Source organism: Antennarius striatus, chromosome 23, assembly GCF_040054535.1.
Source record: "Antennarius striatus isolate MH-2024 chromosome 23, ASM4005453v1, whole genome shotgun sequence".
Taxonomy (NCBI): domain Eukaryota; kingdom Metazoa; phylum Chordata; class Actinopteri; order Lophiiformes; family Antennariidae; genus Antennarius; species Antennarius striatus.
The window spans coordinates 6,646,624-6,660,064 of NC_090798.1; the positions used below are offsets into that span (position 1 = coordinate 6,646,624).

The following is a 13,441-nucleotide window of genomic DNA, read 5'->3' on the forward strand; positions in this document are numbered from 1 at the left end:
AACATTTCAAGCAAAGTGGTATTTCATAGGTATTTCAAAGTATAACTCTCACCAATTGATGTGTCTGCATTTCAGTTGGTTTGCATATGATCTCCTGTTTTATTGTGTTTTGACATAGAAATATGAGTAAAAGCTTATGATTTGAAACACAGCTCAAGTTTCACCATAATATGAGGTGGTTCATCTGTCGAGAGAAACTGCCTGGCACTCATGTGTGTGACAAGCGTCACTCACTGTGTTTGCTTTTATTTGTTGTTCAACAAGAGGACAACAATTAGCCTTACCCTTACCCTTCATTAGCCTTACCCTTCATTAGCCTTACCCTTCATTACCCTTACCCTTCATTAGCCTTACCCATTAGTCTTACCCTGATACACCCATCATAACCAATGTTATGCGTGAGAACTTTGTATCTTTTCTCACATACTGTTAAACAACAGATATAGGTGAGTTCTACTGTCAGTGCTTTTTGACATGTTAACATTTCATTTACAGATGAAAGACTGTATGTTTAAAGTTCTGCAGAGTGGTGCCTCCAACTTGGCAAATGTTCAAGAGTTGTCACAGTGATGCTGGAAGGCAGTGGAGGAGGAGCGGGGGAGATAAAAGAGGTGAATTACAAGCACCACTTCTTCACCTTCCCCAAACTGACTTTTTGTGGTTAAAAGCTTTGCAAATATGTTACCAGTTCTACCAGTTTTTTGACATCACATAGCCCTTAACAGGATTAAAAAAAAGAAAGAAAGAAAGAAAGAAAGAAAGAAGAGGAGTAAATGATTACTGAAAAGAGAGAGAGAGGACCAACAGATGAACAGAGGATAGAAAAGCACAAACACATCCAAGTACTGTGGAACTCTCCACCATTGCTACACATGTTCATTATGTTTACAGAACTGTGGTCCAGCTGATGATTTGATGTGGATGGATACCAAACCAGAAGTGAAGGGGGCCAACAGGAGGCAAACCAACACCATTCAGCATGTGTTGAATGGGCTGCTTTTGTTTACTGGAGATATGAGGCATTTGGATAAATACATGCAGGGTAAGCAAAGGCTAAAGATACACTGACTCCGCTCAAAATCTGTAAAATGTTCAACTGTCACAGTAAAAAATGTCATGTTTTTTTTTTTTAAGCATGCCTCAAAAATCCAACATTCAAAAAGACTAGGATTTCTATATGAATTAAATGGGGGAAAAATTCGAATAGTGGTTTTACGCATTTTCTTTTCGAAAAATTGACATCTGAAACTAATTATTATAATATGCTGATGTAATTATCACACAGGTCCAAATGACTCCTGCTGCATCATTCCTCATACAGAAAGCAGCATATACTAACTCATAGTGTGTTTCTTTTATATTTACATCAAAAAATCTGAGGAAGAATTTTTTTTTACCACATTTGAGAGAAAAGACCTCAGAATTTAGTTTCCCCTAAAGGTTTTTGAGGAGATAAGCCACAAAGGAAAATGTGTCAACAAGTTTTTGTCTGTCTTCAGACAAGCTGTTTGTGCTGCAGCTGGCGGTGGGGGCCCTCAGAGGGGTGACCATGGTGATTCTAGCCAACAACCCACTGAGTGGTGCTCTCATCCTGATTGCATTATACTGGACCTCCCCATGGATGAGCCTGCTGGGAGCTCTGGGCGTGCTGGCCTCCATGCTAACAGCGCTTATCATAGGCCAGGACAGGTAGTGTTACAACAAACAAATAAACTTTTAATTTAATTTCACATTTATATTAGGTCAATGTCATTCATGGTCAAAACAGCTAAAAGTGTGTGCGTGTGTGTGTGTGTGTGTGTGTGTGTGTGTGTGTGTGTGTGTGTGTGTGTGTGTGTGTGTGTGTGTGTGTGTGTGTGTGTGTGTGTGTGTGTTTTAAGTGCTGAGGTGACCGCTGGAGTCCATGGTTACAACGGCATGTTGGTGGCCCTGCTGATGGGAGCGTTGAGCTCAGCTGGAGACTGGTACTGGTGGCTGCTAGTTCCTGCATGTTTGGGGTCAGCTACATGGTGAGATGTGTGCAGACACACAGAATTTGCTCTGAAGTTCAACAAACGCGGTGACACTATTTACTATTTGCCTAAATATTACTGTTGGCTACTGCCGCTGCAGATAATCAGCGCTATTTGTGAAATGTACCAAATGGCATCAGAATTGCTGTACATATGAGAAGCCTCATTTTGTAATGCATATGGTCATCTCCTTGGAAGTGTTATTAAGCTCCTGCTTCAGTTATTTGACCTATCAATGCAATTTAGCTGGATTACTGAGAATATTTGATTACAATCTGAGGCATTTGGTTAACATGTAGCTGCAGCTCAAATGTGTATGAAACATTTAGGTGAAAAGAGTCTGAAAAATTAATCCTCATTGAAATAGATAAATACTAATGACCAAAATGAGTCAACAAAGCTCAGCTACAATCAATTGGTTCATTATTACTTGTTAGAGGTTACCCATGAGCCTGATGAGCTAAAATGTTCTGAACCATAAAATCCACAATCAAATTTTGATGTAAATTTTCATGTAATTGAATGGAACAATATTGGAACCAAATTCACAATCCAGATGGTGATTCAGCTCAATAGCAAAATCCAATGAACTGGTCCATGATCCTTAACCTATCTCTCAGAACAATTAGAAAGAAATCCATCATAGGTTTGGGTTATCATGTTATTAAAATCAATAAATGAGGAAAAAAAAGGGAGCGTCAGGAAGGAACTTGATAGATAATGTGGCTTCTGTTTTGAAGTCTGTCACTGATGTCACTTCACTATTAGCAGCTAGCTGTAGCGTAAAAGACTCTTTGGTGAGACTTCAGCCGTGACAAGCACTAACAGCAACGAAGCCAAATGTAAGAAGTACTTCTTTGTCTTATTTCCTATCCCAAAACTTCAAACATTTTGCTGAACACAAGCCTTGCATACATTAGAATATGATTGCAAAACCAGAGTTTGACATTCATATCAATAATGATAGAAAAGGGTTTTATTATTAGTTGTTTTAGTACAAACTGTGTAAATGTTCCCCATGAATAAATTTCTAAACAGCACATTGAAGAATGAAGCGAGATGATTATGTTGAATTTTAGGTCAGCGTAGCAGGTGAAGTTAACATAAAGGTACCTACCAACAGACTCTACTGCTATGGTCCACCATATATACAAATAATATACATTTCATACAGTACGTCTCCAGGCTGACAGTGTTTGATTAATAGCCCTCCTGTCAACATAACACACAGCGGCATAAATTAAAAGTGCAGCTTCAGTAACAACATTCTCCATTTGAGGAACAAATGGAGAATGTTTCTATGCTCTGCAGTTAGTGAGAATGTGAACGCTGCATGGTTGTGGGTAAAGCAAACTCAACAACGTTCCCGTCTCCAGTGTGTTTTTATACAGTAGTCTCTCCTCCGTGTTGGACCGCTGGGACTTGCCTGTCAGTGTGTTTCCCTTCAACACTGTTATCATCCTCTACCTCCTTTGCACCGGCCCTAACAACCCTTACTTCCCACACTACCCAAGTCTTCCACCCGGGACACTGGACCCCAACGACACCGATCTCGTCCCTGCAGAGGTAGGGTGCCGCCAGTTGGCTAAAGATGCTTGTTTTGAGTTTTATTCTGTAGAATTCAGCTACTCGAAAGCAGACTTTTAAATCAATTTGTGATTCAATGTAGGATTATGAATGCATGTCCTCACATTTACGCTATGTCTGCAACCTGATCCTCTGGACTTGCAACAGTCATTACGCTAACAAAGATAATAAGAATAATTACAGTAACTAACATCACAATTATCATAAGGATACAGACAACTCCTCATTTGGATGATTGTATGAATCATCAAAAGCCAATTGTATCTTATTTATTTATTTTATGCTTGGGTGGGGAAAGGTCATGGAAAGAAGGAAGGATCTCTACAAGCAAGGCCAATATGAGTAAACCACATTTTACTAGAGCGGTGTTAGTGAGTTTGACTTGCCTGCTGAGAACTTTTGTGTTTCAGGTTAATCTTTCCAAACAAACTGTTGCCAATATAATGAAAAGGTTTTACTGGTGCGTACATACTTTACACAGTTTGCCTTGAACACCTCTTGGTCACATTTCTACATTTAAAATGATTGTTCTTTCATACTAATAGAAGACTTATAAATTATAACTATTAATATCGAATCATTCTTCATCAGTCTTGTCAGAGATAATCACACATGATTGATCTTTTCCATCTAGAAAAATCTTTCCAGATCCACAGTAAATTTAATCGTGTTAGCCTGACACTTGACTCATCGCTCCAGAAAGTGGTGGAAAACCTCTCTGGTTAAAGAAGCAATATCTTAAACAAGTGGTTTTTAGTTCTTATTAGTAACCCAAACAAGTAGAGTCAACATATTTTTCCTGCTTTAATGGGAAGAAGAAAACACTTTGTTTTTTCCCCCCTCAGTAAATAGGAGATATTTGAATGCAAAACTCCCTTGAGCCACATTATCGAACACATGTCTGCTAGTCATGAGTAAAGGACACGGAATATAAGAAGTTCATGCATATGAAAAACCAGAGTTTTTCTGTGTTTGTCTGCTATATTACAATACAGTCTCAACTGTTGAAGCATATGAATACAATATGTACAAAATCAACCAGCTATGACTCACCAGTAACCTAGCAACAGTCACTGATGGAACTCATTTTTGGATATTATAATCAGCCAAAACAGTTTTAATTAACAATTCTTCATGGTAGGATGTCCTAAGATGATTCAGTCAAGATTCAGTGCTGATGTTATTTTGATCACTTGCTGCTGCATGTGGGATTGTCCAACAAACAGAAGAAGAAGAACAAGAAAAGAACAAGAAGAATTGACTTTATTGATCCCCTGTGGGGGAAACTATTTATTACATTCCAGTCATTAGTTTTTATTAGTTATCATCACACGCGTATATATGTGTGTATAGGACCACACACACACTTTCCAGGTAGAACACTGTAAGGCTGATTTTACCTTTTGTTTCTGTTCTATAGCCAGGAAGGAAAAAAAAACACAACAATAAAACACTGAGGCAACAACTGAGAGTCTACTCGATTACAATGCAAAGTGTTGTGCTGTATACAACAATGAGTTTATTTCAGCCACTGAATTCAAATGAAATGCAGTTCCTTTGAGCCACTCCACACCAACCTTTGGCAAAAGTGTCCAGAAGCACAGCTACTGCAGTTGGTTTTGAAAAGTCTTGCGCCAGCTGGCATCTGCTCAAGATCAGCTCACTGTTAGCCTCCATTCTTGTATTTGGAACAGATTATGTGATCAGAATCCGCTCTGTTTTCCTCCATATGTACATAAAGATTAGATAGTGCTTATGGATACGGTATATATTGACTCAGTTTCACAGTATGTGTTGTATTTGTACACAGCAAAACCTACATGCAGATAAAACAAAATACAAATGTACACAGTTGTACTCGTAAAAACAAATGTCCAATATTAAAATTTTATATATTGGAAGTTTTCAAATGCTACACCCAACATAAATACACTATATTGCATGGTGTACATGACAAAATGAAATCATTTCAAATGTGTCAGAAATAAGTTTGCTCAAGAGTTGCTCACAATATTGAACTCAAAAAGGAAGAGCACTTGAAGTTGGACAGAATTCCCATTCCAATTCCATTTGTTTTTGTTTCTTGACCCTCAAAGAATCTTTGCACTAATAATTCATAGAATTTTTCAGTCAATGCTCTCATGCTAAAACCATATTATTGGTCAATTCTTTTGATTCCCTTATCCTTTTTTCCTGCTAAAAACCAAGGTGAATGATTAAGAATGCTGTTTTTCATGAGCTTTCTATGTCAGAACATATATCTGTTCAGGAACATGTTCTGGTTCTTTATTTATTCCTAGACACTGAAGCTCCAAGTTGGTGTCTTATCTTATCTTTCTGGTCTTTATTGTATCTGTTCATGCTCCACATTTATGTTTCCACCCCTGTGGATCAGTCTGATTCCACCACTGCACTGTTTATTTCAGCTTGTCTCCTGATTTCCAGCTGTAGTTCAATAAAATTACTCCTCTCTTTCCCCTTATTTAACATCCTGTATTTCAACTTGTTAATTTTATGATCTCCCTGTAGTTTGTGTGTATAACCACATTTTGAAGAACAGCAAAATGAAGCCACAGATTTTGTCTGGTTGCGTTTTCTTTGATGATATAATGCCGTTCCTGCACTTCTTCGCTGTTCTCCCACATCTCTTAGTATTCTTTTTCTATGCTGTAATGCTCTTCCCTTTCTTTTTCGTTCACATTTCCCCTTTCAGTCCCTCCTCCTCTCATTTGTGAACCCGGCTCTCAGCAGCGATGGCGATGACGTTGGTCCTATTTATATTTCATGTCTTCAGCCTTCACTCTGCCGCGGATGGCGCTCTGGCTGCACCGTATTTCATTTTTGCACACACATGCATTCAAACGTGTCTGCACTCAAAATAGCGAGCACACTAAGAGCTGTGTGGCATAATAGCCATTTTAAGATCATAAGTATAAATATCATCAAGGTCCAGGAACACTCATGATGTCGCCATGGAAACTCTTCACTTCTTACAGACAGACTGTAGAGAAGGCATTATGTTCGTGTCTGTGTGTGTGTGTGTGTGTGTGTGTGTGTGTGTGTGTGTGTGTGTGTGTGTGTGTGTGTGTGTGCTAGCGTGTGTGTGTGTAGGAAGAGTAGTTAATAATGTTTGAAGATTCCACACAGTATGAAATGTGAGAAATGGTATAAACTTCTCTAACATGTCCCTCTGGTACAGGTAATGCGTGGAGTGGTTCTTGGTGTTGGTCAGATCTATGCTTGTGAAGAGCTGGGCCCTTCCTTTCTCATCCTGGGGGCAGTTCTGCTCTACTCCCCACTGCTTCTTCTCCATGCTTTACTGGGATCTGCAATTGGAATTTTGGCTGGTGAGTCTCCATCTGCATGTGTGTGTCAGTAGAGGATGTTTTTGTGTTGTTTATTTTGGTCATACTCTACATGTTGACAATGGAACACATCACTAGTTCCTGCTGGGTCAAATGTCACTCTTCCCATGCCTGTGGAACATCATAAGGGTATATAAAATCAGATGCCTTGTCAACTTTATCAATGGGAAAGATAAAAAGGTGTTAAGAAGGAATTTTGTTAAGATGTGGTTACACATTTTTAGGGCCAGAATCTTCATCTTTTTGTTTTTGCTTACTGTGTACTGAACTTTAAGTCTGAGAAAGAAGCTTGCGATGCAGACTGTGGCAACAGGAGAAAGAGAAAAGCTAAATCAAAAAGGCACTCCAGTTGGACGTGAACCAAGTTGGCATCTCAGCCATGAAGCTAAGCCATGGTGCTCCTCTAAAACCTGAGATCTCAATCTTTGAAATCCATCCATTATTCAAAGCCACTTACTTCCTCCAGGGTCACAGGAGGCCAGGGCCTCTACAAGGTAACTGGCTGAGCCAGTGCAGGATTCTGTCGTAGCAGTAAAGCACAGACTCCATTCAAACTCCACACAAATCAACGGGGTCTGGATGCCGTTGGAGCATAAACCAGACTGTCTCTAGGAAACAGAGACTGATATACTACCTTAGGTCCTGAGGTCCTGTGGTCAGTTTCCGTGCTGTTTTAATTTGTCACCCTATTTGCTCTCCCCACCTTGCCTGACATCACTTTTGTCTAATTAATTTAAGTCCATGTGTTCCTTTGAATCTATGCCAGGTTGTGGCTATACCTCTGTGTCTAACCCTAACCCTAACCCAAAACAACAGAATCACTGTTTGTCTTCCTTCTTACTTCCTGTGAGGTCTTTGCCACGTAAACACATTTTAAGGCAAGGTCTGTGTGGTCTTACTCCAATTTTTTCTGTAGCTCTAATTATGAAACAGATTTCTTAACTCTAATCATTGAAACAGAGGCACTGCAAATGCTGGTCCTTGTTTTAATCTTCTTCTTTTTTTTTTTTTTTAACCTAGTCACTGCTCATGGTTCCTAATTGTGAACTGTCCAATTTAAGATTAAAGCGAAGAGCTTTTATGCTTTTCTTTGGCAGTATAGCAGAATGTCATCTGTACATCAGTCATTAGTATTAAACTTTTAGCTGGTCCAATAGATGCAGAGCAATCAACCACAGCATTGATAAGAGAGATATTGAGAATGGTACTTCATTCATGACTTCAGCCCTTCCTTTCTAATGTAAGCACAATATAAAACCTTCAAATACTTTTTTCTGAGGATGTGTGTGTCAATGAGTCACAACATAATGGAAAAAAGAAGCGTGGGTGTAAGTATTTCGATACACGTGCAGAAACTGAATGTTGCGTGCTAACAAAGGCTAATTAACAAAATTTACTGCTGTAATGAGAGCTTGTGTTTGGGTTTAGAGTTTTTGATGGTTTTTTTTTTGATTTTTTTTTTCTCCATTCAGGATGTCTTTTGACACTTCACCTCCCTATCAAGTGTGCAGTGTTTTCACTGTATGCTTTCCCTCTTTCTGTTGCATCTTATTAGTTCTGCATCACACACCTTTAAGTCTTATTATTGTTAAGGCTTATTATTTGTCTGCTCCACTTTCACTAGTTTCTTCAGTGCCTTGCCATCTTTGAATTTTAATTTAATGCTAGTTTATGGTTGATCCTTCATGTTACAGGTTCAACTGCTGTTGAAGTCACCAGATCTCAATATGAAGCAGGCTTATTTTGAAGTGTTTTTTTTTTCTACTTAATTCCTTCAAGATGAGAATAAAAGACTTAATTTTGATATCAAGCCTTCTTTGGATAGCATTCCAGTATTCATTTCAAACAAGATATTAAGTCTTTAAACCCCGCAGTGACTGGAATAGTAGCAATCTAGTGCATCTACTCAGTCTGCTCATTCATACAGTCTGCTGTAAGAATGATGGATAGCATCATGGGTCAGACAGCAAGGACGCACGCCTGGGAGAAACACAGTGCGAGGCCATATTCAGAACTGTCACTCAAACTTATTGTGGTATAAAATGTTCCCATGAGGGGTATCCATGGAGCAGATCAGAGTCTTACTTCTGCTGCATTCATTTTTTTGAAGAATTTTTTAGTAGAAATTCTTGTTAATTATTATGAAATTCAAGACAGAAAAGAAAAAAAGGTTGATTGGAAAACCACCAAGGATTCATTGGTTGTCTTTATGTCACTGTCATCTCTGTAGAGACTTATTTAAAATACCTTTGACCTTTTTGAACTTTGACCTTTCAGGATAGGTCAAAGCTATGCACTAGCTTTGACAATAAATCAAAGCTAGTGCATTGGTAGATCAAAGCACTAGCTTTGATCGATGGTCTTACTCACACTGCCCTTCTCCCTCGTCTTTCTATCTTATCCGGTTCCTGAGTGTACAAAAGTTGAAATTTGACTTTGACCTAGTTTTCTCAAGGTCAAGGTCATCATCTCATTTTCATCCCCTTTGCTACCCGAGTAATGTGCTTTTTGTTTCATCTTTCTTTCTGCAACGGTTGTGAAGATATTTGGTGGACACACTGACGAACACACGAACACAGACCATTACAATACATCACCACTTCAAAGTTGGATGTAATCAAGAGAAAACAAAGACAAAATAATTGGACTAACAAAGCAAACTTACAGTTAGGACTGGGAGTCACATGACAGAAACATCAAAAGCAAATAAAGAAGCATGGAAATGCAGGACATGCACAAAACGCATGAACACAGAAAACTATTCATTCATTCATTTATCAACTACTGTTTATTCCGCTTATGGTGGCTCAGGGGGTTTGCTGGAGCGTAACCCACCTGACTTGTGGTTGGGAGGTGGGCATGTGACGCCAGTGCTTAGCAGAACCAAATGAAAGACAGTCACACCTACAGGCAATTTGCACTGAAAACAAAAGCTAGGGATAAGTAAACTAAACGTGAAGGAAAAAAAACAAAAAATAACAAACCAAACTGAAGACCATGACGAGCTGTTTGCTCGGGCTGCTGATGTTTGAACTGTGTTAGTGAGTGATTCATCACACAGAGCGAACCACTTAGCGGCGTCCACAAACAGGTTTCAAAGGACAGAATGATGGATTCACTGGCCGAATGAAACACAGTGACACCGGAAAACATGTCATTAGGTTCAGCTCATTCCAGATGTTTATTCCAACCTGCTGCACTCCATTTACGATGCAAATAGACACTGGTTTTGTGGGGGCAGTAACTGCAAAGGAGGAAAGCAGATAGTGAGTTTGATATGATAAAAGCACTATGACTCATTCTCTTAGCATTCTCTCCCGCCCTCACACACGCCAAGTAGAATATCAGTAAAAAATTTAGGATCCTCTGGGGATCCCTTCAACATTGCCATTAGTCTTAAATGATGCCCTTGTGTGTGGATGAACAGGAGGAGTGAGAGGGTGTAATGAAGAAAGTAAGGAGAGGAACGAGAGAGCAGGAAACAAAGGAGGAAATGGCAATGAAAAGAAAGTGAGAGAGGAGAAAAATACAAGATGAGTGCAGAACAGGAGCGTTTAACGATGAAGAGGGGAAATGGTGAAGGGAGGGAGTGGATGGCAGCAGAAAGAGGATGTGGAGGCAGTGCTGGGGTGTGGTCAGTCTACCTCAGGACCAGACATCCTAAACTGCAGCCCACTGGCTGGTAATGAGGAAATCAATAACAGCACACTACCATCGTCATTTTTCTTGAGACAACCCTCTAAATCTCCCGGGGGGGACTCCCAATAAATTCTTAGCAAAAATTTGAAAAAAAAAACCACACAAAAAAAACCACACCAAAAAAAAAGGCGAATAACATATTTATAATAAACTGATGTTGACATTTCAGTGTGTAAATAATGTAGAACTGCCGGCAAAAACAGTGTCCAATGAAATATTACTGACGTGTGTATTTCATGGTTCATGCTGGTACAAACCAAGTATAGCAACATTTAGCTCATTTCCTTTCATACTAAAGCTGTTCTGCTGCAAAAGGGTGGGGCAACGCGACCGCTGGCCTCCACGGATGCTGACACAACGACATAAATAAGTTCAAACAAAAAACTGTAATGTTTTCACTCTACATCTTTTAAGATGCTTACGCCTGAACTTCTGTTCCACTGACACAGAATAAAATGTATTTGTCTGGTTTTCATATTTTCTTAATTGCAGCACATTTTCCCCATGAATCAAATTTTCCAAATGTAGCAAAAAATGTCAAAACAATTTCCTCCAAAATACAATAAAAAAAACCAAGCGTGAATGATGTTACTATGCATCAAATATTCATGTCAGCAAAGAGATTCCTGTAAATGGTTTGGTCTTTGCAGCTGAACTCAGCGTGCTGCTCCTGCTGATGTCGTTGTGACCTTATTGTTATTTCTTCTCACGTGGGATGAACGACACAGAGCAGTCACTGCCGAAGGGCTGCAGAGAAAAGGTCAATGCGTCTAACCTGACTGAGATCTATCTGGGCCAACAATACCCCCCGAGGTCTGCATATAGACTCATCTTCATCTTCAGAGTATATTAGGTTAGTATGGATGTGAGTCGCTGGCAAGACCCGGTGTTTTCCCACGTATCACATCACCACCCTGCAGCAATGCTTCAAATAAATAGAAGGAACAATGATGAAAAGAAGAAAAGATTCAGAAAAATATAAAAAGTAATCATTGGAAGTACTTAACGGATCTATATGGATCGATATAGATCTATATGGAGCACTATGTCTCCATCTCTTCTTAGTAGATTTAAAGCACCATTTATTTTAGTGTAAGGATGAAAATGTCAGCACCTCCCCTCCCCAGCGCTGCTCAATGTCATCACATGGCAAATGGGGGAACTTAAACAAATTAAAATGTGAGCAGTAAGCAGGCACAATCATTGATGTTTAGTGCCATCACGTGGACGATCTCAGTACAGCAGATTGGATTTAACTTGTTTGTGTGTATCAGTGTGTGATTTCCTTACGTCAAAAGATGTACCACAAGTTTGACAGTGTGTGTGTGTGCGTGTGTGTGTGTGTGTGTGTGTGTGTGTGTGTGTGTGTGTGTGTGTGTGTGTGTGTGTGTGTGTGTGTGGTTCAGGTTTATCCATGGCAGTGCGTCATGAATGTTTGTATTCAGGATTGCTGGGATTCAATGGAGCTCTGGGCTGCATGTCAATAGGAGGACTCTGCTTCATCTTCAACTGGAGGACTCACCTCCTGGCTATCGCCTGTGGTAAAACACACACAAACACACACACACACACACACACACACACACACACACACACACACACACACACACACACACACACACACACACACACACACACACACACACACACACACACACACATCCATTTTTTTTAAACCGTTGCTTTTACTCTACAACCTTCCTTGCAAGTCTCTATTTTACATTATTTTATCCTTTTGCAATATTAATAATGACTATGAACAAAGAAAAATTAAATAGTCCTGCAATTCTGTCGATTGAAATCTCAGATAAACTATTTAGAAAGTTTACTTTCCTTAATTCAATCAAAGTAAAGCACACGATCAATCCCACACACAGAGTACTGTATTTGTCTTTGCAACTGCAGGTCCATAGATACTAGTGCTGACCAGTTTGGCAATGAGATAATTCACTCCCAGTAGGTAAATTCGTCTCCGTCTGTCGGTTTAGTTTTTCTCTTGTCTTAAATCATTGTGGAAACAGTAACATACTCAATAAAGTGAGAATATATTTACATCCTCTCTACTGCCTGCAGCATTCTTCTCTTCATATGTAGACATTGCTCTGGGAAATCTGCTGGGAACTGTGAGTACACGTTGGTCAAGTCGTGGTTTTTTTGGGGACGTGTCACACGTTTTTGCTGTATTCTTCAGTGCTATGAACTCTGTCCCTCTCCTTCCCCAGGTTGGTCTCTCAGCATCCAGTTGGGCATCCACCATCATAATCACACTGATGCTACTCCTGACTGGCAGCTTAGCCACATACCGAATCCCAAGTGATCAAGTCATGGCTCCGGAACACAACCGGTCCTTCCGCCTCTCTTGGAAAAGTGGGAAAGTTACAGAAGTGGAGAGTACTGATGTAGGATGTGGATAATATCAAGAGTACTGTACCAGCATCTCTAAGCAAAATAACGTTCATGTAAATAATTTATTAATAAGAATGTATAAATATATTTCTATTTTATTATTTTATTTTAAATGGATATAAATCATTTATATAGAAATATATTTATATTTATATATAATTATATAAATATATTTTCAGAGAAGTTAAATATGTATTACAATATTAAACAGCACTTCTCCCACCACCTAAGCCAAGCATACATCTGTTCAGCACTACATCACACCGATATAAACTCATTCAAGCAAATCAGTTTATTGGTTTTGAACAATAAAGGAAAACATAGAAAAAAAAGTGGGGGGGATTCTAGGATCTGCTCGTTAAATTTTTAAAT

The 13,441-nt window shown here is 39.2% G+C and overlaps 1 protein-coding gene across 3 annotated transcripts; it reads left to right on the forward strand.

The window, feature by feature from the left end:
* Nucleotides 1-822: 822 nt before the first annotated feature.
* si:dkey-183c6.7 (urea transporter 1) lies at nucleotides 823-13,111 on the forward strand. 3 transcript variants are annotated; one of them, XM_068308433.1, is made up of 8 exons: nucleotides 823-1,042; nucleotides 1,500-1,689; nucleotides 1,881-2,009; nucleotides 3,389-3,578; nucleotides 6,799-6,946; nucleotides 12,070-12,204; nucleotides 12,737-12,786; nucleotides 12,886-13,111. In XM_068308433.1, exons 1-8 carry the CDS (start codon nucleotides 916-918, stop codon nucleotides 13,075-13,077), a joined length of 1,161 nt encoding a protein of 386 aa, XP_068164534.1. In that variant the 5' UTR covers nucleotides 823-915; the 3' UTR covers nucleotides 13,078-13,111. The 3 variants fall into 3 exon arrangements, with proteins under 3 accessions (XP_068164534.1, XP_068164533.1, XP_068164535.1); XM_068308432.1 differs by having other exon boundaries at nucleotides 12,737-13,111; XM_068308434.1 differs by lacking the exons at nucleotides 12,070-12,204; nucleotides 12,737-12,786; nucleotides 12,886-13,111 and adding an exon at nucleotides 8,659-8,881.
* Nucleotides 13,112-13,441: the final 330 nt, after the last annotated feature.

Coding starts and splice junctions, on each gene's coding strand:
- si:dkey-183c6.7 (XM_068308432.1), top strand. CDS start 916: ATGTGGATGGATACCAAACCAGAAGTGAAGGGGGCCAACAGGAGGCAA. Junction 1,043..1,499: donor TTTGGATAAATACATGCAGG/GTAAGCAAAGGC, acceptor GTCTGTCTTCAG/ACAAGCTGTTTGTGCTGCAG. Junction 6,947..12,069: donor TGCAATTGGAATTTTGGCTG/GTGAGTCTCCAT, acceptor TGTGTGGTTCAG/GTTTATCCATGGCAGTGCGT.